The 27,863-nt window shown below is 38.7% G+C and overlaps 1 protein-coding gene across 11 annotated transcripts; it reads left to right on the forward strand.

Annotated features, from left to right (window-relative positions):
• On the forward strand, nucleotides 1-27,863 carry RESF1 (retroelement silencing factor 1). 11 transcript variants are annotated; one of them, XM_044227767.1, is made up of 9 exons: nucleotides 1-83; nucleotides 1,568-1,649; nucleotides 3,833-4,007; nucleotides 9,906-9,976; nucleotides 11,551-11,726; nucleotides 16,521-16,667; nucleotides 17,769-22,814; nucleotides 24,091-24,174; nucleotides 27,137-27,863. In XM_044227767.1, the coding sequence occupies exons 7-9, from the start codon at nucleotides 17,822-17,824 to the stop codon at nucleotides 27,298-27,300; spliced, it is 5,241 nt and encodes a 1,746-aa protein (XP_044083702.1). In that variant the 5' UTR covers nucleotides 1-83; nucleotides 1,568-1,649; nucleotides 3,833-4,007; nucleotides 9,906-9,976; nucleotides 11,551-11,726; nucleotides 16,521-16,667; nucleotides 17,769-17,821; the 3' UTR covers nucleotides 27,301-27,863. The 11 variants fall into 11 exon arrangements, with proteins under 11 accessions (XP_044083702.1, XP_044083705.1, XP_044083704.1 ...); XM_044227771.1 differs by lacking the exon at nucleotides 1-83 and adding an exon at nucleotides 1,006-1,071; XM_044227770.1 differs by lacking the exon at nucleotides 11,551-11,726.

Genomic DNA, 27,863 nt, shown 5'->3' on the forward strand with positions numbered 1-27,863 from the left:
GCGGACCGAGCCGACTTAAACTCAGGGGCCCGGGAGGCCAGAGCGTCCTCCCTGCTTGCCCGCGCTGGGTCGCTCGCCGGTCGGTAAGTGTGGGGCCGGGTAGCCCGCGGCTCCTCCCTCGCCGTGCTCGGCGCTCCGTGGGGCGCTGGGCGCCGGAAGTGTAGGCGCCCGCGGGCTGGGGCCCGGCGTGCGGCGGCGGGAGCTTTTGTTCTGAGGAGGGGACGGGGTAGCGGGATCGCGGACTCTCGGGCGGCTCCGGGCCTTGGCCCGGCGGTTCCCGCGGCCAGCCGTCCGCCCCGCTCGTGACCCTGAGGGCCGCGCGGGACTGGCGGTGGCCAGCCGCGGACGCCGAGCTCGAGCCGGAGGGCGGCGCCTCGTTGGGTGTTTTTAAATTGCCTTACTCCTTGTGGTGGAGGTCGCGGGTGGCGAGAGCGAGTACTCATTTTGTTGAACTACAAAGCGTTAGTTTAGGCAGTGGGTGTGAAAAAAGCTTATGTTTTTCATTATTTCCTGTCCTCGGTGTGGGGAAAAAAATTGTTTTGCATTTACTGTTTTCTCGAGCATTCCTTTCCTCTCCACCTCCATTATGCTGACCCTCCCGAAACAGGATTGCTCGGCTCGTGTATCCAAGTGGCCCGCGAACGCCTCTGTACCGCATATGCTCTCCGTTCTAGCTAGTTCCTGGAGGCATTTTTAAATGCACAAATGCATATCGCTTTTAGGTATTCTCGAGGGATGCGAATGCCCTGAGCGAGTGTCCTTAGGGTCCCGAGTTCAGCAGCACCCTTTAGGGGAATCGTTTCAGTGAAAACATTTAATTTGTAACACTTTAATTTTTTTAAAGATTTTATTTATTTGACAGAGATCACAAGTAGGCAGAGAGAGAGGGGGAAGCAGGCTCCCAACTGAGCAGAGAGCCGGATGTAGGGTTCCATCCCAGGACCCTGAGACCAAAGGCAGAGGCTTAACCCACTGAGCCACCCAGGCGCCCCTATTTGTAACATTTTGAAAAGGCCTATTTTTAAAACAAAGAGCCAGTGATGTGATTCAACTTGAGGTGCATTTGAATAGGTGGGTCACAGGGCTTGTTTGGGGATTTTTCTGTTTAATGTTGGCTGTAAACCGTATGTTTTATTCAGTGTTAACGTGCGCGAATGTTAAGGTTTTACTTTTTTTTTTTTTTCCCCCTCCTGTATAGCGGAGATTCGGATTCTCTTACTGTTCTTACTATTCAGGAAAATTGCAAAGACAAAGTAGTTTTGTTTTAGAATGGTAGCACGGTAGTGAACCTGGAGGACTGCACATCAATTCTGAATTGAACAGTGAATGGTATTTTAGGCCACACCTAGTTTCTATTTCTGTTACTTTGCACACTTAAGAATTTTTGTAAACCTAGTATATTTTTGGTGCAACCTTAAAGGAACCGAGTTTTGCACAGCAGTGTTGTATCAAGTAAACAGATTAACATATACTTTTATTGTAACTTTGAAGTAAATTTCATATACATAAAAATATAAATTTTATATTAAATTATTATTAATTATTAAATGTTTCTTGCTCTTCCTAGGACCAAAGAAGTAAACACTGTGTGAAGGGGGAACACATTTTCAGAGGGAAATGGGAACATACACAATAATACAAGAGTAAGAGTAAGTATGTTCCCTCCAAGTAACCTTTTTTAATTTATCTGTTAGGGAATAAAATTGGTTAAACATTAAATGGTAGGACGCAATGGATTTGATGACAAAACTTGGGGAGAAATGGTATGGTTGACAAAGCACAGAGAATTCAGTTGTTAATCTTTTCAAGATAAGGAAGAATAGATTATGGTGAGGTGATTGGTTCAAGTTACTCAGGTAGAGGTCTACTTAAGATTGCTCTGTTTCTTGATTTTTTAAATTTGGTTTTATTATTTCTGGCAAGGAGTTGGGATAAGGCACCACAGAACGCAACTCTGAGAACCATTCTGTGAGATAGAAAGCTGGAGAGATCATCTCTTAGGCTTCTATACTGTAAACACCCAAGTTGTGTCAGGAAATAATCTGTAGTGATTAAGACTATGGCCTTGTGGGGGCGCCTGGGTGGCTCAGTGGTTTAAGCCCCGCTGCCTTCGGTTCAGGTCATGATCTCAGGGTCCTGGGATCGAGTCCCGCATCGGGCTCTCTGTTTGGCAGGGAGCCTGCTTCCCTCTCAATCTCTCTGCCTGCCTCTCTGCCTACCTGATCTCTGTCAAATAAATAAATAAAATCTTTAAAAAAAAGACTATGGCCTTGTAGTCTATTGCTGAGCTTCAAATCTTGGCTCTAGCATTTATTATCTATACAACCTTGGGAAAATTATTTAACCTTTTGCCTTAGTTTTCTCATCTGTAAAATGGGGATGACAGAGCACCTGCCTCATAGCATTGTTGGGATAGGTTACACGATTTTACTCATACAACACACTTGAAATAGCTGTCAGCTATTAGTGGTAAGTGGTTAATAAATTTTAGCTATTGTTTTGATAAAAGAAAGATATTTTATAGTCCAAGACAACATTATGTCTAATAGGGAATTCAGTCTGCTAATGTAAACTCTTAAGTTTACCAACTCCAAGTCCATTTACCAGCTTTGTGTTGATTAAATCCCTTCATTATAGACCCCGCTGTAGGTCCAGTTTTTGTAGTACCAGACACAGCTCTAGTTTACCTGCAGGCTTAATTTGAAATCAGGAATGCCTCCATTAAATTCTTTATCTAGGCAGATTTGCCCGAAAGCCTTGTTTTTACATGTTAACTCTGTGATATACAGGAATCTCTTCCCGTTTAGATTATCGATGGCTGGCACAAATAGGAGTGCAAATGTTTAGGGAATTGATGTTGCTTTTTATTTATTTATTTTTTTTTAAAAGATTTTATTTATTTATTTGACAGAGAGAGGGATCACAAGTAGGCAGAGAGGCAGGCAGAGGGAGAGAGGAGGAAGCAGGCTCTCTGCTGAGCAGAGAGCCCGATGCGGGACTCGATCCCAGGACCCTGAGATCGTGACCTGAGCCGAAGGCAGTGGCTTAACCCACTGATCCACCCAGGCGCCTGATGTTGCTTTTTAAAAAAGGTGTTTATAGGAGCGCATGGGTGGCTCAATCAGTTAAGCATCCGACTTCTGCTAGGGTCGTAGTCTTGGGGTCCTGGGATTGAGCCCCATGTCCGGCTCTGTCCCGTGTTGGGCTGGGGGAGGGGTCCTCTGTTTTTCCTCCTTCCTCTGCCTGTGCCCTCTCTCAAGTAAATAATAAAATCTTTAAAAAGGTATTTATAAAGGTGAATTTCCAGTTTTTGTGGGTGTATATGGAGGCCTTCTCCACCCTTTTGCACCCCCCCCATGTAAGGCATATTCTGAAACAGACATGGAAAGCATTCAGTTTGAGATAAAGAGACGACAGTTTACCAACTCTGTCTCCAGAAATGCAAGTTAAAATTTACTTTATAATAAGCCTTGTAAAGAAAGAAGTAATCTTGCGGACTTTGAGGAATTCTAAATGCTTTGTTGGGAGGCAGCATTGTAGTGTGTATATTCTTGGGATCTTAAGTGTGCTTGTAAACTGAAGGACAATGTTAGAGGCTGGCCTGTTGAGGTAAATGTCTCAAGTGAGACATTTGCTCATAGTAGTAATGACTGCAAAGATTTAATGACAATCACTAAGATTCTCTTGAGATGTATTAAATTACAAGACTTCTTTGTAAGTAAAATCTTTATAATCTGCTTAAAGTTGCAAAATGTTATATGAAATATTGTGCACCTTAGGTTTTAAGAAACAAAGAAATCATAAGCAAATTATTTTTTTTTAATTCCAAAAGGTAATTTATTGAATTACATCATTAGAAGTTCAAGTAGCTCCATCTTCGACTGGATCTAGCATGTGAATCTAAGGAAAGAAAATTTTTAGGCTTTAGAGACACTCCTGTCTTTGAGCTCTGCTGTCTTCAGCATTGACTTCATTCTCCCTTCATTGAGTGGCTGCAGCATATCCAGGTATATATCCAAATAGCTTCATCTTGGACATGCCTTGTGTATGATTGCTTTACCAGAAGTCTATAATTAATTTCATTGGCTTTCATTGGGTCATGTGCCTGTGTGTGCTGATAACCGGGAAATGCTGTGTTTAGTCTTTACAGTCAGGGATAGAACTCATACATATTCATTAATTCAGTTTGTCCGTTTACAGAGTACAGTGATTTTGGGTGTATTCACATGGTTTGCAACCATTACTGCAGTCAATTTTAGAACAGTTTCTACACACACACCCCCCACCGCAAACAGTTTCCATGCTCATTAATGGTGTCGACTCAGATGATGATGAGGCTGTAAAGCAACCGAAAGAGTTTCTTAGGCATCTTTTGGACTGCAATCTGGGATACACAGATTTGACTGAAATCCAAAGTGTCCTCCCAACAAGTGAGGAGTGCAGGGTTATAGAGGCAGATACCAGGAGGGTATTTTGGAAGAATAATAATGCTTGGTGGTACCAGAGTTTAAACTAACTAGAATACACGATTGACTGGCTAATAGGCATTAACATTCTCTCTGTTTCAGTCCAGAGTGAGAGGATGTGTTACAGGAGGTGGTCTAGTTCCAGTTGACAAAAGTCAAAAATTCATGGTGTGCCAAAAATTGAAATAAGATAAGCACTGGCCCTATTTCCTCAATATCCTTCTGACTCTATTTGGAGTGGCTGTTAGTAATGCTTCTCTGTTTCGGAATGTCGTTTCACAAATCCCTCCCTCCTCACCCCCAACCCTCCCCAACCCAAGTATTCCCAGGCAACTGATAATCTAGTTTCTATGTCTAGGTTTGTGTGTTCTGCACATTTCTTATAGATGAATTAATAATACATGATCTTGGGCGCCTGGGTGGCTCAGTGGGTTAAGCGGCTGCCTTCGGCTCAGGTCATGATCTCAGGGTCCTGGGATTGAGTCCCTCATCGGGCTCTCTGCTCAGCAGGGAGCCTGCTTCCTCCTCTCTTTCTCTTCCTGCCTCTCTGCCTACTTGTGATCTCTCTCTGTCAAATAAATAAATAAAATCTTTTAAAAAAATAATAATAATACGTGATCTTTTGTGACTTTCTCTCACCTCACGTGTTGTTTTCAAGGTTTATCCATGTTGAATCATGTATGTACTTCACTGCTTTTTACTGACAAGTAATAGTCCATTGTATGGGTATGCCACATTTTGTTTATCCTTTCATCAGGTAACAGACACTTGGCTACTGTAAATAGTGCTGCTGTGAGCATTCACGTGCAAGCGTTTGTGTAGACATTTTTAATTCTCTTGGATATACACATAGGAGCAGAATTGCTCCATCATATGATAACTATTTGATCTTTTGAGAAACAGAGTGGGGAGCCTGGGTGGCTCCGTCTTTAAACATCTGCCTTTGGCTCAGGTCGTGGGAACGAGTCAGTCCCACATCGGCTCTCTGCTCAGCAGGAAGCCTGCTTCTCCCTCTCCCACTCCCCCTGCTTGTGTCTCTGTCAAATAAATGAATAAAATCTTAAAAAAAAAAAAAAAGAAAAACTGCCAGAGTGTTCTTCATAGTAGTGGAAGTATTTATATTCTTAACAGCAACGCATAAGAGTTCCAGTGTGTCCACATGGCAAGCACTTTTGTGGTATGGCACTGTTTTTTATTGATTGTTTATGATGTTGAACATCTTTTTATGATCTACTTAGATCTTTGGAAAAATTGTTCAGTATCTTTGTTGACTTAGAATTTGAGTTGTCTTTGTATTGTTGAGTTGTAAGAGTTCTTTATTGAATTCTGTTCCACTGATCATTGTCTATCCTGTTTGGTAGATAGCACATGGTTTTGTTATTGTAGTTTTTTGTTTTTGTTTTGTTTTTTTTTAAGATTTTATTTATTTATCAGAGAGAGAGAGGGAGAGAGAGCGAGCACAGGCAGACAGAATGGCAGGCAGAGGCAGAGGGAGAAGCAGGCTCCCTGCCGAGCAAGGAGCCTGATGTGGGACTCGATCCCAGGACGCTGGGATCATGACCTGAGCCGAAGGCAGCTGCTTAACCAACTGAGCCACCCAGGCGTCCCTTGTTATTGTAGTTTTGAAGTTGGGAAGTGCGAGGGGCACCTGGGTGGCTCAGTACTTTAAGCCTCTGCCTTCAGCTTAGGTCATGATCCTAGGGTTCTGCAGTCGAGCACCACATCAGGCTCTGCTCAGCCAGGAGCCTGCTTCGCACTCTCTCTCTTTCTGCCTGCCATTCTGCCTACTTAACGAGCTCTGTCTGTCAAATAAATAAATAAAATCTTCAAAAAAATTTTTTTTTAAAAAAAGAATATGAGGGCGCCTGGGTGGCTCAGTGGGTTAAGCCGCTGCCTTCGGCTCAGGTCACGATCTCAGGGTCCTGGGATCGAGTCCCGCATCGGGCTCTCTGCTCAACAGAGAGCCTGCTTCCTCCTCTCTCCCTCTGCCTGCCTCTCTGCCTGCTTGTGATCTCTCTCTGTCAAATAAATAAAATTAAAAAAAAATAAAAATAAAAAAAGAATATGAAATTGGGTAGTGTAAATCCTCCAAATTTACTCTTTTCAAAATAAATTTTAGGATCATGTTCTCAACATCTGAAAAGACATCTGGGATTTTGGTAAGGTTTGCACTGAATCTGTAGATGAGTTTGGGGAGTATTACCACCTTAACATTATTAAATCCTTTAATTGATTGAATGTGGGATGGTTTCCTTTTTTTTTTTTTTTAGGTCTTTAATTTCTTTTTTCTTTTTTTTAATAAAACTTTTTTTTAGTAATTTCTACACCAAACATGGGGCTTGAACTCAAAACCCTGTGATTGAGGTGCATGCTCTTCCTGCTGTGCCAGCCAAGTGCCCCAAGTATTTTGTTTGTCTTATCTAGGGTTTTATTTTATTTTTTTCCTCAGAATTATGACACCTTGGGGTACCTGGGTGGCTCAGTTGTTGGGCATCTGCCTTTGGCCTGGGTCGTGATCCCCCCAGGGTCCTGGGATTGAGCCCCACATAAGGCTCCCTGCTCGGTGGGAAGCCTGCGTCTCCCTCTCCCACTCCCCCTGTGTATTCCCTCTCTTACTGTGTCTCCCTCTGTCAAATAAGTAAAATCTTTAAAAAAAAAAAATTATGACACTTTTTTTTTCTTTTCTTTTTAAATAAACTCCACACCCAACATCAGGCTCAAACTTAACCTCTCCAAGATGAAGAGTTTCATGCTCTACTGACCCAGCTAGCCAGGTGCCCATGGTCTTTAATTTCTTGCAGCAATGTTTTGTAGAGTATAAATGTTTCATATTTGTTAAATTTATTCCAAAGTGTATTTTGTTCTTTTTAATGATGTAATGGATTGTTTACAAGAGTAAGTGTTGTTTCCTTTAGAAATGCATTTGGGGGCTGCCTGGGTGGCTCAGTGGGTTAAAGCATCCCCTTCGGCTCAGGTCATGATCCAGCGTCCTGAGATCGAGCCCCGCATCGGGCTCTTGGCTCTGCAGAGAGCCTGCTTCCTCCTCTCTCTGCCTGCCTCCCTGCCTGCTTGTGATCTCTCTCTCTCTCTCTCTGTCAAATAAATAAATAAACAAATCTTTAAAAAAAAAAAAAGAAAGAAAGAAAAGAAATACATTTGGATTTTGTACATTGAGCTTGTACCAGGCATCCTAGTCTTTATTTTTTTAAAGATTTTATTTATTTATTTGACAGGGATCACAAGTAGGCAGAGAGGCAGGCAGAGAGAGAGGAGGAAGCAGGCTCCCTGCCAAGCAGAGAGCCCAGAGCGGGACTCGATCCCAGGACTTCCGAGACCATGACCAGAGCCAAAGGCAGAGACTTAACCCACTGAGCCACCCAGGTGCCCTGCAATTTTACTTCTTCATTTCCAATCAGGTATCCCTTTCTTTCTTTTTATATAACTGCCTTGGTTTTTTGCTTATCCCTCTAGTACAATACTGAACAGAAATAGCAAGAATAGACGTCTCTGTTTTGTTCCTGATCTCTTAGGGGGTAAGCATTCAGTCTTTGTTCATTATGAAGTAAGCTATGGGTTTTTTGTAGATACCTTTCATCAAATCAGAGAAATTCCCTTCTGTTTCTAGTTTGAGTATTTTTATCATGGACATGTGTTAGATTTGAACGTGCATTTAATTTCTGCCCTATTAGATCCTTCTGCATCTGCTGAGATGATCATGTGGTTTTTGTTCTTCATTTTATTGGTTATATAATGTTGATTTTTTTTTTTTTTTTTTTTTTTTTTTTTTTTTTTTAAGTGTCGAACCAATTTTGCATTTTAGGGACAAGTCCCACTTGGTTATGGCATATAATTATTTTTATATGCTACTGTATTTGGTTGCTAGTACTTTGTGGGGATGTTTTTGCATCTGTATTCATAAGAAACTGGTCTGCAATTTCATTGTGATCTCTTTTCTGGTTTTGCCGTTAGGGAATATTAGCCTCATAGCATTAACTTGGAAAGTATTCCCTCCTCTTTTGCATTTTAGGAAAGTTTATAGAGGGCCACCTGGGTGGCTCAGTGGTTTAGCCTCTGCCTGCCTCTCTGCCTACTTGTGATCTCTATCTGTCAAATAAATAAAATCTTTTAAAAAAAAAGTTTATAGAATTGGTTTCTAATATTTAAATTTTTTATATGATTCACTAGAAAGCTGTCTGGAACTAAGCATTTCTTTTTAGGTTATTTTCTGGTTACTAATTCATTCTCTTGATAGGTCTGTTTAGATTTCTTATATCTTCTGGAGTCAGTTTTGCTCAGTGTATCTTTTGGGGTCTTTTTTGGGATTGTGCACTCAGTTCCGCTCTGCGGGGGAAGGTTCCTCTCACATCAACAACAAGCAGTTCTCTGGAGATACAACGTGGGTATTCCGCAAGTCAACCCATTTCTGATACTATATACCTGGAAGTAGCATCAGTTTCTATAGGTTGAGGGTTCTGTCCCACAAGACTGTCCTCACCCCTATGTAAGATACCAGTGCCCAGATTGTCCCTTGTGCTTCTGACCAACCAACAGGCTGCATATTGTAGGTTTTTCTCTGACCCTCCTTGGATTTCCCATACTGGTCACAAGTCCAGATTATTTGTTACCTGTACTTCCAGCTAGCTGGCTCTGTAGATCACAGGTTTCCACAAACTTTTCCCTGGAGTCTATTAATTTGCTAGAGAGGCTCACAGAACTCAATCATTTTACTTACTAGGTTACTGGTTTATTGCAAAGGATTTTAAAGGATACAAATCAGTGGTCATAGAAGAAATGCATAGGGTGAGGTATGTGGGAAGGAGAATAGAACTTCTGTCTCCTCTGAGCATGCCACTCTCCCCAAATCTTCATGTGTTCACAAATGTAGAAGCCCTCAGAATCCTGTCTTTTGGGTTTTTATAGAGGCTTCATTACACAATCATGATTGATTAAAAACACTGGCCATTGATTGCAGCCTCACATCTCTTTCCTGTCTGGAGTGGGGAGGGGTGGGACCAAAGTTCCAACCCCTTAAGCAGGGGGCTGGTTCTCTTGGCCAACAGCCCACCTCTTTTGGTACATTCTGAAAACTTGCCGTATTAACATAACAAGAGGCACCTTCCTTCATCACATCACTTTGGAAAACCTGAGGATTTTAGGAACTCGGGCAGAAATGGAGATAAAAATCAAATACATATTTCTTACTATAAATCACAATATATGATTTTTATCCAAACTATCAAATACATTGGCATACAGTTGCTCGTAGTATTCTCTTTATGTTCTGTGAAGTGTTGATAGTAATGTCTCTATTTCCTGATTTTAGAAATTAGAGACTTTTTGGTCAGTTCAGATAAAAGTTTATCCATTTTGGTGATCTTCTCAAAGACCCAAGTTTTGATTCTGTTTGTTTTCTCTATTTTTGTATTCTCATGGCTGAAGTTTATGACAGCAAAATACAATATATGACCAACAGAGAGAAGAGAGAGAAGGCTCAGGCAAAGTTCATGGAGGTGAGATGCATGTTTCCAGGTTCTCCTTCCACGAAGATTGCATACGTATGCCATCTCTGCAGCTGCAAATGGCAGGGACAGATGGTCTCCAGAAGCATTTATGTACATTAGAAATTCTTTAGAACCCCAAAGAGTATTTGTTTATGTAGGTTATATCAAATCTGCTTTTACTTCAGTTTTTTGCCATGTACTGTTTTAGATGAAGTAGTTGAGGGTGTTTATTGGATGTATGAACTAGATCAGTGCTTCATTACAGTGCTGAAGGATCACTGCCACAGCTTCTATTGGCTTTTACATTTTCCTTCCAGGTGACCATGTTACTGGACAAAGTGTTGTGGCTAGGGCGGCTTAGAGCATAGTATAGATCAGTTCACAATTGAGTGATTGTCATGCCATCTCCCCTGAAAAACTTGCATAGGTCCCCTATGCTAGTTGGAGAAGGAAGACAGTAGACCCAGGGGATCAGGGTTGGGGAAATAGGCAGAAATTTGTAATCTAATTTACCCCAGGCTATTGCTACCTACCACCCTCAGTCAACATACTGCTGGCCAGTGGAAGATTGTAATCTGAGGACTCTTACCAACTCAGCCCCTGCTGATTTGGGGAGTGAATGTCCTTGGGAGTGGTGTCCTTTGGGTTAAGGCTTCTATACCTTATCCTTCTAGTCATGATTTCCATTGATTTCCTGATCAGTGAAAGCGGAGTTCTCCTGTATGTATTTTCTGGACTAGAGTTACAGGCTTTAAGTGGATATGTTATCCCCTGCCTGACCCGGCTAACAAAGTAGATTGTGTCCCACAGGTCTCTTCTGGTACTTCAGGTCCCCTTGCATCAATCTCAACCTTCAGTTCTCTAAAATCTAGATCTTAACTCCATGCCAGTAAAATGCCTCTGTTATAACAAAGTTCTTGTGACCCTCTAAACTAAACCTGGGACAACCAAAGTGGACGGTAGAATGTGGCTTATAATGACAGAGATAACTGTAAAAGTTTTCAGATTTTTCTTCGGAGTAATTCAGCCTGCTTTTATGGCTCCTATTTAGTTTTGTTCAAAGAGTTTGTCCACCTCAAGAGCCACAGAATTGGGTCACTTCTATTACAATAGCAATATTTAAACTCTTAATAAATACACTTTGTACTCCAGCAGCATGTTGCAGCTTAGGTAGCTTATACTTGCCTGGCAAACTACTTGAGTACTTGAGACCCTTGTCAGGGATTTCTAGATACTTGAAACCACTACCCTCTAATGAATCCTTTTTCCTCCCTTACCTGGAACAGTCTGCTAGGCAGAACTCCAAGGAAGGGTAACTGACTTTCTCATGTATGCTCTGGGATCTTTAATTCCCACTCCAGGGTATAGTACAACTATAAAAGGTAGTCTGAAATTTGTCTCTGACCTCTGCTTTAGAGACACAGTAAAGTAGCATAAACTTTCTAGCCGGAATGACAAATGCATTGCTTTGAACTTCCTGGCCAGTTACGATGCGATATATGTGATTCCCAACACCCTGTGCTGTCCCATTAATCAGTCAGCAAAAGTAGAGCAGTTTATTTCTTCTTCCCTTGTTCTTCCAGGGAGAAAGCCATGTGGCTGTCATTGGTGAACCTTGATGATGATACCTGGGACGTACTTTGCTGACTTGGCTCTGTGTGGAGCCCTGACCTCCACAAAACACCTGAACATCCTGCCAGGATCAGGGTCAAGTCAGTTTTTTCCATTGTTGCCTAAGAGAAAAGTACAGTTAATTAAGGTATTTGACCAACTGTCCTGTGCTTCTGAGTAAAATTTGTAGCTGGACACTTGAAAGGTAGAGAAGGTAGAGATGTAGGGGGGAGGGCAGCTTCACCATGGTACTGTGATTACCTTTGTCTTCTCATGGGCCGAATAGGCAAAGCCAAATCGCTGTCTGAATACCTTGGCAGGACACCCAGCGTGTTCTCCTAGAACAAAGGTTGATAAGAACCCTTGGGAAAAATGACCATGAGGATGTTTTTTTGTCTTTCTTTCTTTCTTTCTACTGCCCTGGTGTTCATTGAGCACAGTTTACCACCTCCCTTACCCTGGAGATATAGCTTCAGGCTATAAAATGATTATGCTTGAGTTGGCTTCTCGGCACCCTGTGTTTTTAGCCATGTTGGTATCACCCTCCAGGAATAGGGACACTGATACTGGTTTTTCTGTTTGTGTAAGTAATAAATTGCATATGAAATTGTAGTCTTGTCTCCGTTCTGTCTCCGGCAGCATGGAGACCTCACAGCTGTGATAGTGGGACTTGTGCTAGCTGTGACACTACTGTGTGGCATCATATCTTTAAAGCATTCAGTGCAGTTCTTAACATATGGTAAATTCTCACGTTAACCGTTACTTACAGAGTTGTATAAATAACACAAAACTTAACAATATTCTTGAAAGCTTAATTCAAGGATTGATAGCCTAATTTGTCCCATGACTAACAAACAGCCAAAGGTAGAATAGGTTGAGTAAATATGATACTTTGGCATTCCTGAAAAGTGTTGGTATTTGTGGCGTTGTTGGTAATATAGAAGTATCGGTAGCTTTTTCTAATGCAGATTGGCTTTTTCAATGATAAATACTGGCCTTCCTCAATTTAACCACATCAGTGGACACTCCAAATAAACTTTGGTGTGGAACACATTAGAAGTGGAACTTAAAAAGCGATAAGGGAGAGTTCCAGTTTAAAATACCAGGATAGTTGTTTATTTTTGCTTTTTTGTTTGTTTAGATAGGAGAAAAGTATTCATTTCTTAAGAAGTTTCTATATTTTTGAAGTACTAAAAGGCTTGCAAATGAAATCATGTGATAATTATGGTTGACATAGATCTGAAGGGAGGGGTGGGAACTTATTCCCCATTCAGAAGTTTAAATAGGGACTTCTTTTTAACTTGGTGTTCAGCACTTACAGATAATGTTTATTAGTTTGACATTTATTGAAGCCCACCAGACATTGTCTAGATTTGCATCTTTTGTGTTGCTCTAAGACAGTCTTTTTTTATGCCTATTATCTTGGTTATTAATAGCATTGTCTTTCACTTCAGTAATGTTCCAGTTTGATAAATTAACAGTCACCCTGTATATAAAACAGTGTTTGATGTGGCTTAGTTTGTCCTAGTCTTTCTTACTATTTCATCTGACCCTATAGTAGGCCTGGCCATGGCAAACCATAATATGACAGTTCCTTTTCATAAGAGTTTTGTTCGTGGGTATGTGTGCTTATGTGTTTCTGTATAAGATAGATATTATGATGATTCCTCCAAGCTGTGATTTTTAGATTATTTTTTGCTTTGTAAATTTCTGTAATAAGGCTAAATTACCAATAAAGGAAGCTGCTGGGTTGACAATTTTTCATTTAAACTACAATCTTTGCATTAAAAGGATATAGAATACTTTAAAATGAAAAGACAATTCACAAAAAGTAATGAATACTGTTTTTCTGAAAATAAATAAATTGGGGGAAAAAAAGAAAAGAAAAGACAATTCACAAATCTTTTCTTCCGTTGGTGAGGGCTTTATGAATTTTTATATGAAAATCACATACATTGTTAACATACAGTCTCTTACAGCTGTTTGATTTTTTTTTTCCCTGCTTCACAGATTAATTTTGCATTTCATAGCTTACTATTAACAGCTTCTTATACTTTGAATTTTTAGTGACTTGCTTTCTTCCAGTTTTTCTGGAATAATAGTGATAGTATCGGAAAATTTAAAGCCCTAGACTGGGATAACCTGGGTGGCTCAGTCAGTTACATGGCTGACTCTTGATTTGGGGGTTCTGGTCATGATCTCAGGGTCCTGGAATGGAGCTTGTGTTGCTCAGTAGGGAGTCTGCCTAAGGACTCTCCCTCTGCTCCTCCCTCCCCATGTGTGCTCACTCTTTCTCTCTAATAAATAAATCTTTTAAAAAAGAGGGGGGGAACTTTGTCTATTTCTAGGATATAGCTAAAACTTTTAAGATTGTTTTTATGATGACACATAAACCTCACAGATCTTCTCTTCAGGGTAGGAGTGTGTGTATTGACTCTGACTTCCCTCAGTTTGGGTCACGGCACTTTTATCATTGTCAACATACAACGACTTCTGGCCTCCCAGTGGAGGCCAAACATCCTATCAGCATCAACATATTGGTATTACCTATTCTTCAGGCTACAAAACCTAGCAGATGTGGGGGGAGGGGATTAGTAGAGCCAGACTTTGTGCTCACTGTATCAAGTGTCATTCAGGGTTTGCTAATTTACTTACAGCTAGTAATAGCAAGGATGTTCCTATAATTTCCCACAGTTAAATATAAAATTCCAGTGTTTTGGTGGCTTGCTGACATCTCCCATTACTGAGCGGCCTGCTTTCACCACTTGACAAAAGTACTTGAACTGTTGTTGCCAAAGGGGGGAGAGCCTTAAACTTAGAAGGCAACCAATGGACAATTATTTACTAACCCACAACTTAAGATACTCAATTTGTTTTAATCCCTACTAGAAACAAATAGAGGTGTGTATAATGTGTTCTGTACTTCTCTTTCTTCGTTGATTTTTCTGCCAGTTCTATTCATTATTGAAAATACGGAATTGAAATTTTCAACTCTTGGTGAATTGCCTTTTTCTCCCTTATTCGTGTTTTTGCCTTTTTTTTTTTTTTAATTTTAATGCTCTTTTAGGTGTGTTTAATTTTTTTATCTTTTTGTTAGATTGACCCTTTATGGTTGCAGAATACTTCTTATGTCTAGTAAGATTTGTTTATTTTGTCTGATAATTAGCATAGACCTTCCATAGTTCTCTTAGCTGCTGTATTTGCATGATATGATGCCTTCTTTATTCTTTTACTTTCTTTTTTTTTTAAAGATTTTATTTATTATTTATTTGACAGAGAGCGATCACAAGTAGGCAGAGAGGCAGGCAGAGAGAGAGAGGAGGAAGCAGGCTCCCTGCTAGGCAGAGAGCCTGATGCGGGACTCGATCCCAGGACCCTGAGATCATGACCTGAGCCGAAGGCAGCGGCTTAACCCACTGAGCCACCCAGGCGCCCTCTGGGATCTGTTTTTAATCCAGAAGCATATATGCCTTCTTCGGTTTTGTTTTTCTTCTTAATGAGAACACTACGATGCATAAATTAATAGATCTCAAAGATCTGTAGATTGTTTTGGGTCTTCTACATAACCTCTGCATCGTAGTTTTTATGTTTTCCTTCCTGATTGTTAAAATTTTCGAGGATCTCCAGTACAGCAATGAATAGAAAGGGAAATAGTGATGTGTTGGTTTTGTTGTCAGTCTGAATTTTGAAAGCTACCATGTATCAAATTTAAGGAAATTTCTGTTGTTGGTTTGATAGTTTTCTTCAAATGAATGAATGTGGAATTTTATCAAGTTCTTGCATGTGTTGAAATGAACTTGGAATTTTAAAAATTATTGTCATTATTACTTTAATTTTCAAATGACATTTGTATTTCTGAAATAATCCCAATTTGATCATGATAGGTTATTGTTTTCATATGTCACCATTTTTGGTTTGCTAACATTTAGGATTTTCGCATTTCTGTTTCTGCAAGAGATTGGCTTAATTTTCCTTTTCATCTTTTGGATGACAGCCTCAGTGAATGAGCTCTGAAGTGCTCTCCTTTATCCTTTGTTATTTTGGATTATTTCTTTCATAAATGATTGTTAGAATACTCCAGCAAAGCCATATGGGTCTGGCATTTTCTTTGTGAAAAGATACTTAATTATGTGGTATTTTTCCTGGCTAGGTGTATTTTTTTGAAGAATTTCTCTATTCCATCTAAATTTGAAATATATTGGAATAGAATTTTTCAGAATAATAGTGTTATTTTAAATCTGTAGGGTCTAAAGGTAGTCTCTGTTCCCAATATTGTACTTTTTAAAATAGAGATTGATTGATTGTAAAGATAGAGTAAGTGGGTGCATGCATTTGGGCTAGAGGCAGAGAAAGAGCGAGAGAAGGAGAATCCACAAGCAGACTCTTCAGCTGAGCAGGGAGCCAGATGTGGGGCTTACAACGCTGAGATCATGACCTGAACTGGAACCAAGAGTTGGCCACTTAACCAACTGAGGTGCCCACCCCACTCCAACCCCCCACCGCTGCCAGTATTGCACTTTATGATCAGTATTGTCAGAGGCTTACTGATATTTATTCTTTTTAAAGAATTACCTTATGACTTGCTGAATCTCTGCATTTGCATTCATTATTTTGTTTATTTCACTCATCATTTCTTTCCCTGAATTAACTTATTACTCTGCTTGTGATAAATGTGGGAATTATTTCCCAGTCATTTCATTTTATTTTATTTTAATTAATTTTTTAAAGATCTGAAGTAATTTCTGCAGCCATCGTGGGGCTCAGACTCAGAACTGTGATATCGAGTCACAAGCCCTGCTAACTAAGCCAACCAAGCCCCCCTTCCAGTCTTCTTTTTAAAAGTACATTTATTTATGCTTTGAATTATCCTCAAGTGTTATATGAACATGAATGTAAGAGCAAGTTATGGCCTGAATTGTGTGTCCCTCTTTCCTGTTCATAGGTTGAAGCCTTAACCCCTATTGTAACTATTTGAAGAGAAGGCCTTTAGGGAGGTAATTAAGGTTAAACGACATTACAAGGGTGGGGCTCTGACTCCGTAGGACTGGTATCCTAAGTAGAGGAAGAGGCACCAGAGCACTTTTTCTATGTAAGTATAAAGTACATTCCTTATTTCTTAGTTATTTGGCAATTTCCTGGTTACTTCCTCCCCTATAATTTCTAGATTGATTCTACTGTAAATTAATCTGAATTATTATAATTCTTTGAAAATTGAGGTTTTTCACTCAGTTAGATGGTCATATTGATAAAAGTTCCATGTTCGCTTGGAAGGAATGTAGGCATTGGGTAATCTATTAATGGCCTGCATTTGGGATGTACTATTAGTATGTTAAGTTTATTTAATTAGTATGATAAGTTGGTTAATTTGTCTTCATTTATTATGGTTATAGATTTGACTTTTTAAAATTATCAATATACTGTTGGTGAGTGTAAGTTATTTTGAACCATTTTGGAAGGCAATTTGTCACTGTTTATTTTTAATGTCCTTTTACACACTGATCTCATTTCTAGGAATTTTCAGAAATAATTAACCACAAATATAAAAGCATAAATGCAAGAATGGTTAGGGTAGTATAGTTAATAAGTGCAAAAACTTAAGAAAAACAAATAGAGGACTGTTTAAACTTAAGTCAGTAGAGAACTGGTTAAATGGGGATATACCCAGAAACTTTAATGTTAAACAGTGAAGTTAATATATTTATAGTGAAATGATAGAGGTATTCCAGGTATTGTAATGAAAATCAGACAAAAAGATTAGGTTTTCTTTATGTGTTTTGTTTTTGGTGTATAAAATTTCATGAAAGGAAATTTAACAATGGACACCCCTAGGGAGTTACAGACAATGGACTTTTTACCATGGGTTTGAACTTTGTGTTTGCTTCAGTAAGCGTGGGTTACTTAGAATAAAGAACCTATTAAAATAAATAATAGCCGAAAGTAATTGCCACATCAGCATAACAAACAAAATACATAACTGTATAATGTAGAATGAATTCCTGTAAAAACACCCCAGAAATCTTCTTCATCTTTGACATAATTTTTATTGTATCCTCCTTTGCTCTTTTCTTTGTTTCTCTTCTCCAAGTTAAATATGAATTTTGGTCTGAGGTGTCTGGAATTATGATAGACATAGCATTGGTGTTAAGGTTACATAGCCACAATTCTAATAAAAGATCTTTATTTCCTACAGATTCCTGACATTAAAAGCAACTGTTAACACACTGCTGCTACATCAAATCAGCAATGAATTGGAATGCAAAACCAGAGAATGTCACCTTACCACCACAGTATCCTAAAAAGCAGTCATGTTTTTTGGAGCAGGCATTAATAAATACACTTAACACAACATCTCAAAGTTCTTTAAACTATCCTGGAAGTAACCAAGAAGCATGTATTCTTGGTATTTCAAATCCAATTTCACAGCCACTGCTAAATATCAGGAATTACACAACTCCTCAGCAAATCCCTTTTCCTGATATGCATAATGGGACACTTGTGGCCTCACAGACTTCAGTAGAACGAATCACATATGCAAATGTTAATGGATCCAAACAGCTAAATCACAATTTGCAAACGTCTTCAGGAGTTACCCAAAATGTATGGTTGAACTCACCAATGAGAAATCCTATGATTTCTCATGCAGGTGCAACTATGTCCCATCAGACTGGTTTTGGAACTAATACACCTAGTATACATGCACTACAGAACCAGTTTGTAACATCAGACTCCTATTCTGTGCAACTACAAATGATCCCTTCTAATTCTGCAAGAGTTCCTGTAACTTACCAGGGAGCCCCAGGACTTAACCCATCTTTATCAGAACGACAGGTTGATTGGACACCACAATATACATCCAGTGGACTGACTTATCCAGATTACAGACCACTTTCAAAGCAATACAGTTACTCATCACGAAGCTTTTTGCCAGATCCTGCTCCTCAAAAACAAACCTCTGTGCCATCAACATCATTGCATATTAAAAATGTTAACCCTCCAGTTTCTCCACAGACTTTGCAGTCAAAGCAGACTGCAGCCATACAGTCCTATCAATATGCAGTTACTCAAACTGACAAAAGACCTCCACCTCCTCCTTATGATTGTAGATATGCAGGCCAGCCTTTGCAGAGTACTCAGCATGTTATTAAACAGGCTTCTGTGGACATTCCTCAGAGTCAAGAACTGCACTTACCTGAAATGAGGAAAGACTACTCCCGAAGCTTTCAACAGCATTGGCAAAACCTTAATGAAAATGTCAGCACAGTTGGAAATTCCTGTAACTTGAAAGTAAATACCAATGTCACTCAGCCTTTTAGTGAACCTGTTAGATCTTCTGTGGATGGTGCTCAGGCCCTTGCTCAAAATAATCAAGAGAGAAGAAGAGACTGTGATGTAACTTCAAATCAGGTACTGGACACAAGTGCCACAAAAGAAAAGTTAGTGAGGGATATTAAAACATTAGTAGAAATAAAAAAGAAGTTCTCGGAACTTGCAAGGAAAATTAAAATTAATAAAAATCTTCTGATGGCAGCAGGTTGTATTAAAACAACTGATACCTCTTATAATGAAGTAGCTCCAAATTCTGAATTATCTCTGAAACAAACTGCCCAAATCCAGTCTGGACCACAAGTGACCCTAGGGACTAAAGAGGATAAACCACGAACCATAACAGAATCTACAAAAGAAACAAATAGAACACACAATAGAATGAATTCCAACATTCAGGACCCAAACTGGGGAAATTGTAACCAAGTGAATTCTGTTTTACTAAATTCTGTCTGTTCAGAAAAGTTGCCTATGCCAGACAAGTTACATGATTTAAAAGTTAGGACTTCTTCAAAGACATCAACTGTTGAGATTACCCAGGCAACATTAAGTAACACTCAGATTTCATCAGGAAATGTCAATGTTGAACTAAATGTGCCAACAAATTCTGAAACTACTAGTGTCCCTCAGTCTACATCCTTTGAGGAATATGTTTCAAAATACCCAAATAAAAATACACTAATTCTCAGTCTGCTTACATGTAGAGATCAGCCTCAGGAGAGATTACTTAAAAATGCTAGTGAAACTATTCAGGGTTCTAAACCACATGGTTTTGAAATTAACCCAAATACTCAAATCACTGGTAACCAACTGTCTTCGAAAACTATGGAAACTCCAAGTACTTGTAATCTAAATGCCAGGGTTTTAGACAACTCCTTTTTCCTCGAGCATAAATCCTCAAGTGGAATGCCTTCTGACAGTGACAAACGCTTTTCTATGGAATTGCTAGCAACCTGTCTTTCTCTGTGGAAAAAGCCTTCAGAATCTACAGAGGAAAAACAGTATAATGAGTCAAAAAACAGAACAGCAGTTGGAGTTTCAAAGCCTGTGGAAACCTGTGATAAGAGTCCGTTTTCAATTATAGGAAATTCTCATAATAAGAAGGTAAACACCTCACAAGAAACAACTTTGTCAACAGTAGTACAGAATTACGAGTCTTCCAGTGCAGCTGTTACAAAGGGAACAGAACTTCAGGTTGCTGTGGTGTCTCCCTTAATTCTTTCAGATGTCAAAACATTGTCTGCCAAAGGAATAACACCTGAAGCTGTACCTGAAACACTGTATCCAGTTATTAAGGAAGGCAGTGTTTGTAGCTTACAAAATCAGCTGGCAGAAAATACAAGTGTTACTGCTGCTTTGAAAGCTAATCTTAATGAACCAGTTGCTGGTACCTCAACAGACACAAAGATGTTCTCACCAATTCAGAAGGAAGAGCAAAGTGAGTCAACTAATTCAGATGACACACCTAAAAGCAATCAAGAGAAGCCTATCAAGTTAGAACCAGATACCCACTGTTCTGTGAGTGAACAGCAAGCCTCATACAAGTCAAGGAACACTGATACTGTTAGTGGTGATATGTTACATATTGACAATATTTGTTCTCTTGTTGAAGGTGATACATCTTACAATTCCCAAATAGCAAAGATATTTAACATGCCTCCTTTGAAAAGGGTTGAGCCACAGAAATCTCTACCTACTCAAGTGATTACTAAAGAACAACAAAAAGAACAAATAGACAGCCTCACTGAAAACAAAGACTTTCGTTTTCAAAATGATAATTTTTCACAGTGCACAGATGTTTCGTGTAAAATAACTGATCAGGCAGAATCTCTGCAACCTCCAGAGTCATCTTCAGAGTATGTTAAAGTGGATAGTGGAATTCTAGAGGAGAGTAACATGGACCATATCACTAAAAAAGAAAGCACAGCTAATGATATGTGTTCATTGTCAGCTATTCAGCAGGATAGTTGTCCTCAGGAAGTTGACATGTCTGGCAGTTACACTGCCCAAGATCCTCCGGGAAGTGAGATTCTCAGTGATAAAGCATCTGTCTTATACCTACATGATCAGCTGTCAGAACTCTTAAAAGAATTTCCCTATGGTATTGAAGCTGTGAACACACATGAAGGTTCTGTGACCCAGCAAATAACAAACCAAATCTTGAAAGATCAAACTTGTGATAAAACTGGTTGCGACTCTAAGGACTCAGCAGACCAAATACAAATTACAATATTAAACTCAGAGCAAATGAGAGAATTATTTCCTGAACATGATGATCAGCTCTGTGAGGTAGACAAGTTGATGGAATATCAGAAAGAACAACCTATAAAAAAAGGGAGCAGCCAGTGTGACCCACAAGCAGATACAGATGGAAAGACTGAGGATACCTCAGTAGATTCAGAGAAAGATGATGTCGGTTGCTGTGCATTGGGGTGGCTATCTATGGTTTATGAAGGAGTACCCCAGTGTCAGTGTAGTTCCATGAACAATTCAATTTCAAAAGAAGAAGGGGAAAATCAGTGTTCTCCTTCAAAGATTAACAGTTGTGAACAAGAAGAAAGAACTTCTGATAGAAATGTACCTGTTGGGTGTAATAGTTCTCTAAATAACAGTCCGAAAATTCCTTCGACTTCTCCAGATACAAAAAAACATTTTTCTGAAATAGAGCAAGGCAAAAATAGAAATGATATGCCTAAAACAAAACATAAGTCAGTGAGGACAGAACAAGAAGTATCAGGTCAGTTTTTATCTAAAGGTGATAAAAAACTAGATTCCATGCAAAGTCACAAAAGAAAAAGAAAATTGCAGTTTCATGAGGTAACTTTTAATACCAGTAATAAAATGACAAAATTTTCTCAAGAGAGCCTGCAACAGAAGCTCATGGCACAAAACTTACGTCCACTAAAACCAAAGGCAGGGTTTTTGACAAGTAAAAATAAAGATCTACGTATGAAGAGTGGTTCTTTGGTACAGTCACTATCCCCAGAGAAAATAAAATTGAAAGTAGGTGGCTTAAGACAAAAAGTTTTGGAAAAAAGGAAGTTAGATGATGGGAGCAAACTTGATTCAAAGATGAAGAAGAAATATGAACGGGAGCAGAACAAAAGTATGGGAGATAGTACCCTTAAATTACTTAATTTTTTGTCAGTTACAAATGAAAGACCTAGGGTTAAAGAAAAGGCAGTATCACATGTTAAGTCCTCAGTTTCTAAGGATAGTTCATCTAAAATTAGTAGAGTTCTAACATCAAAGGAGTATTTGCAAAGGCAGAAGCACAAAGAAGCAATGGGTAGCAATGCATCAAAGAAAAGCTATGTGAGAATTGTACCATGTGATTCTCAATACATGAAGTCCAGTAAACTTCCCATGCAGGTTGGGAATTGTGGGAAATCAAATGAGAGACCTAACAGCAGTGTACAGACTTCTAAAGAATCCTTAAATACTCACTCAAGCCATGGTAAAAGCCTCAAGATTCACCATTCTGAGGAATCTAAAACATACGTTTCAAGAAGTGTTAAGGGTATCGTTGGTGGAAAGCAACCTGATAAAATGTGGATTGATAAAACCAGGTTAGACAAAACTTCAGGCAACATAAACAGTGAAGTGGAATTCAGTCAAATGTCTCCCCAGTCGAAGGATCAAAGGAAACTGTATCTGAACAGAGTTGCATTTAAATGTACTGAGCGTGAGAGCATTTGTCTCACAAAATTAGAGAGTTCACCCAGGAAGCTTCATAAAGAGAAGAGACTGGAAAATAAACCTCAGAGCCTCTTACCAGTGAAAGATGCCACAGAAAAACGAAGCATGCTGGAATTTAAATTATGTCCAGATGGACTGATGAAGAATACAAATTCTGTTCATGACTGGAAGGATCTGCAGCCTTGTCCTAGGAAGGAGCAAGCACCTGTGCAAGGTCTAGTATGATTTTCTTCATGGTGTCTGGAACATTGTCAGGCATTATAGGTGAAAAAGTAGGTTAACACTACTTAAGCCACATGGGTAGCTTGCAAAGACTTAAATGAATTTGCTGTTGCTTGGTATTTGTCTTTGTAAATTAATGTATCATTTGGGCAGTATTTATCTCCCCCTTACTGTAAATTGTCCTCAATTTGTACTTCAGAGGTATATAAAATTGGAAGTTTGCCAAATACGAAGATTTCCTTTTGCACCAAGAAGCCTGTATTATGAAAAATGGTTTTTGCGCTAAGTTTGAAAAATGTTACATACTATTTCAAGTATTTTGTTGATTGTCATTTGGGCTTGGAATTTCAAAGCCCTGTGAACTTGAAGATTTTGTCTGTCTAAATATGAGGAGATAATTGTTACATATTAGTGAAAACTTCTCATACATAGGGAAATGGCTCAACTTACAAGTAGTTGGTGACTGTGTTACCACAAAAAAGTGCAACTATGTAGTCTGCTCTTAAAATCTTGAAATGGGAGGACCGTTGAAGTAGTATTGTCCAGTATTAAGTTACCAAAGCCAGAACGTTAAGCATGACTGTCAGCTAGCTGCTGAGTAAAGAACTTTCAGTGTCAGGAAGGAGAAAACAGGGGACTAATTTTTTATGATAGTAAGGAAACATTTAGGGGTTGTGGATATTACATATAAAACATTGTGTTTAGAAATTCAGATTGGAGAACTAAATGATTTGAATGTCAATCTTAATTTCTCCTGTGATGTTTAGATGGTATCTGTTGGGGCACATAAAATTACGATATAAATACAAGGTATCTTTTCTTGAAAGGAGATAGGGATGTATGATAAAAATCAGTATAAAATTCAGTTTGTAAAGTATTGGTGATTTCACTTGGCTATGTAAGTAGTTTTTTGGAAACTGAGGCACATGTGTAACAAGAACATTAAAAGTGGGTGGGGGCAATAGGAGTGAGTTTTCTGTCTCATGAACCCTTAAGTCCCTTGAGATTGGTTGATGTTCAGCCTAAGTGGGAGAAATACAATTCCATAGTGAAGATAAACTTTTAAAGCAATTTCTTCTCCATTTACGTGCTATTCAGGCACTTGAAATGGAAGAGAGCATTTTTTTCAGGCTTCTTTTAGACTTGGATTATATGTGAATACATTATATGATACCTTTTAATCTATGTTTTATGCTTACATGATTTTCCTTCATTATAGTATTAAAAGATGAATAGCAATTTCTAGAGATCTAAAAATGAATATTTAGTTTCAGGAATAAAAAGTACTAAAGAAGACTGGTTAAGAGGTGTAACTGAGGAGAAAAGGATGCCAGAAGCCAGCCAAGAAATAGGTAAAATTATCATCTATTTAAATTTTTATTTTGTTTATTGGGCACTTGGTTATGTAGAAGCTGGATTATAGTTATGAAACTTGTGAAATTTGTTTTTTTATCCATATTTCTAGTGATTAAATATTTGTGTGAGTTTTTTGGTTTTCTTTTTTTTTTTAGATTTTATTTGTTTGACAGAGACACAGCAAGAGAGGGAACACAAGCAGGAGGATTGGAAGAGAGAGAATCAGGCTTCCTGCTGAGCAGGGAACCCTATATGTGGCTTGATCCCAGGAGCCTGAGATCATAACCTGAGCGGAAGGCAGATGCTTAACAACTAAGCCACCCAGGCGCCCCTTCGATAGTTTCTGTCTTACTATAGAGAAGGAAGAGGTTACTCTTTAATAAAAAGATGTTTCTTATCATGAGTTAAGAGGTTGGCATACTTTTTTCCCTGTAGGACTAGATAGTAAATACTAGGTTTTGCAGATCATTAGGTCTCCTAAATACTCGTCTCTGACACTAGTGAGGAAATGGCAGTAAAATAATAAGTGAATGAGTATGGGCTGTGTTTCAACCATACTGGGCTAGAGGCTGGACTTGGCCTACAGGCCATGTCCTTGTTTGCCAGCCCCTGGGTTGGGTGATTTATAAGTTAATCCATTTAATTCTCAAATCCAGATAGGGTGTCCCCATTTTATCAATGGAAGGTTAGATCATTTGACTGAAATTCCATGACTAGTAACTGAGTAGGCACTTGAAATTGGTCCCTTTTCCAAGTTAATTAAGTGTGGAATCTGAATTATTTTGATGATAAGACTGAGCCTACTAGTTAAAATTTATTTTTGCAGGGAAGGGATTTGGGCTGAGGATCAACCAGAAAAACCAGAACTTTCAGTATCTGGTTTAAGTAGTGGAATGAATGTGCTTGGTTTTTAGGGTTTTACACTGAGAATTAGAAGCTAGGGTTCAGGAGTTTTAGCTTTGTTTTGGTTAATTGAATATGCAAAGACAGGGGTTTAGAATTCCTTGAAGATGGAGGGAAGCAGAATTTCCCCATAAGCAACAATTAGAAGCACTTTTTTTTTTTCTCTCATCTTAATTATTTTTTTATAATTTTTTTTATTTTTTTATAAACATTAGCCCCAGGGGTACAGGTCTGTGAATCGCCAGGTTTACAGACTTCACAGCACTCACCATAACACATACCCTCCCCAATGTCTATAACCCCACCACCCTCTCCCTACCTCCCTCCCCCTGGAAGAAGCACATTTCTTAAAGGAGAGGAAGAGTGACAAAATTGAGAAGAGAGCTTAAATACAATTTTTAGAAATTGCATCTATACATTAAAGGTGCATATAGGTAAACACTGAGTAGAATTGAAGACTCAGAGAAGGAAAAAATGCACACTTAATCAGAACAGGAAAACAGCTGAAAAAAGGGAAAATGAATTTTAAGAGTCCTGAGAGTAGAAAACACTTCCAGAGTTGGAACACAGGAATTTAAAAACGAGAAGATGAAAATGGGCATGGAGATTGGGCAAGAAAGATCCTTGGAAATAGAGATACTACCTCGTAGATTAAGTGAGAGGTATGATTGGAATCTGAATCTGAAAACACAAATGCCTGCACAGATTGACTAGAAAAGATATCCACAGATAGGATGAGCAATAAACTGAAGTAGAATAAACAATACCCAGAGTCATGATGGAAAAAAAAATACAGACTGGCGGACAAGCTCAAGGAGATCTGAAACATGGTAGAGAAAAGCCAAGGTACAAGTCACAGCTCTATCAAAAGTTTAAGATCAGATCACCAGGTTGTACCTGAAACTAATATAATACTGTATGTCAATTTAATTTCAGTTTAAAAGTAAGGCAAATAAAATGCACCTGTAATTCAAAAAAGCTGGATCAGATTCAGGGAAAGTGAAAGAACAAATACCAAGATGAAGATGTGGACACTGCGAACCAATGTGAAGAAAGATAAAAAAACAACTGTCATGAACTCCCAAATAGATGCAAAGAAACTTTTTAGATAATTGTACATCTAAATTTGGTAGCAAAGATTGCAGTGTAGATGGCGCAAGTTGTGAAACTCAAGTCAGGATAAGGTTCAGAGAAGAGGAGCTGACAGAATCCAGTGGAAATGATTTAGGGATCCATCTTGGGTATCAGTATTACTGACATCATAAAAGAAAGCTATTGAGAACATAAAAGAATTTTGAATCATGTAAAGAACCAAAAGAACTAGAGCATCAGAAAAAGGTAAAATTGTACTATATTCTAGAAAAGATTGGGCTTTCCAGAGTAGGAATGGACTTTTTAGAGCAGGAATGAAAACCATGGGAATTCTGTATAGAGGGAATGGATACTGAGAAATAGAGGCACATCTAGAAATTCAAGAATTGGGAAAAACTGAACCCATCAAAAAGATAATGAGCTAATGCAAAGCTGAGATGGTCTAACAAAATAGAAAACTGACAGACATGACAGACTTGTAAAGTGTAGCAAGGCCAGAATATTAAAACTGTCTTTCCCATTCACTGGTTGAAACTGGCTCGTGTTCATGCTTTCTATGTTGTTAGTTGAGATAGTTGTTAAAAAGGTCACACTTAAACATTGTGCAAATGATAGTAGAACAGAATAGCCCTGGGCTTGTGAAGATGGGATGATAGTAGAAAATAGTCCCCACAAGAGAGGCAAGATCCCCTTTATGCATAATTTATCATTCTGTAGGTAAAAAGCCATAGTTTTTGTTTGTTTGGGGTTTGTTTGGGCAGCAAAGCAAAGTATATTGAATGATAGTACAGAGCTCCTGCAGAGAGAGAGAGGACTGGAGAAGGCCGCCCAAAAAGCCAGTTTATCAAACTCTTCTTTGTTAGTGATATTTTATCCCAAAGAAGAATGCAGGTTTTCCCTCTTCATTTTAATTATATATTGGTCACTAATACTGAGTAATAAATAAAATTTCTGTTTCCTTAGATAATGTTTTGGCTAATTCGAGACTCTCCAAGAGAAGCTTCAGTGCAGATGGATTTGAGACACTACAAAATCCAGTAAAAGATTCAAAAGCAATGTTTCAAACCTACAAAAAGATGTATATGGAGAAGAGAAGCAGAAGCCTTGGTAGCAGTCCTTTAAAATAATTTTGAGGGTAATTTTTTTGATGGTTCTGTAATTGGCACCAGAAAATTCCTGCCATTTTTTGTTCAGGGTATTTTGCTGGAAATGCTCAGAATTACCATAATAAAATCTCTCTCAAGAGTTTGGTTACCACTTAAGTTATGTATATCATTGAAATTACTTAATTAAAATGGCTTGAGGACCTTACCTGTGGGTACCAGGCATAAGAAATAGATGGTATTTTTCAGGGAAACTGCAAGGTATTGAATTTTGACATTATTGAACAAAGTTTACCATTGTTTATTTTGAAATGCTAATTATCCATCCTGAGCTAGGGCTGTTCTCAGTTAAGTACTTGTTTATTTTAGCTGGGACTGTAAATATGTTTTTATTTCTAAAGCTTATTAGCAATACTTATTTTTTTAAAATGCTCACTGTGAATGTCAGAGTATATTCTTAAGTATTTTATACCTAATTGTAAACATTGTCAGAAGTCTTGTTTTGTACTTGTTAAGCTGGACATAATTTTTGGATAATGTTTAAACATTACTTTTCATACTTGAAATAAACATTTATTTTTAAAATA

This window comes from Neovison vison, chromosome 12 (genome assembly GCF_020171115.1).
Source record: "Neovison vison isolate M4711 chromosome 12, ASM_NN_V1, whole genome shotgun sequence".
Lineage (NCBI taxonomy): Eukaryota > Metazoa > Chordata > Mammalia > Carnivora > Mustelidae > Neogale > Neogale vison.

Bases quoted from the DNA above. Each gene is read 5' to 3' on its own strand.
- RESF1 (XM_044227767.1), top strand. From the start codon at position 17,822: ATGAATTGGAATGCAAAACCAGAGAATGTCACCTTACCACCACAGTAT. The intron at 22,815-24,090 runs GTCTAGTATGAT...ATGAATATTTAG, and splicing joins GGAGCAAGCACCTGTGCAAG to TTTCAGGAATAAAAAGTACT. The intron at 24,175-27,136 runs GTAAAATTATCA...CTGTTTCCTTAG, and splicing joins AGAAGCCAGCCAAGAAATAG to ATAATGTTTTGGCTAATTCG.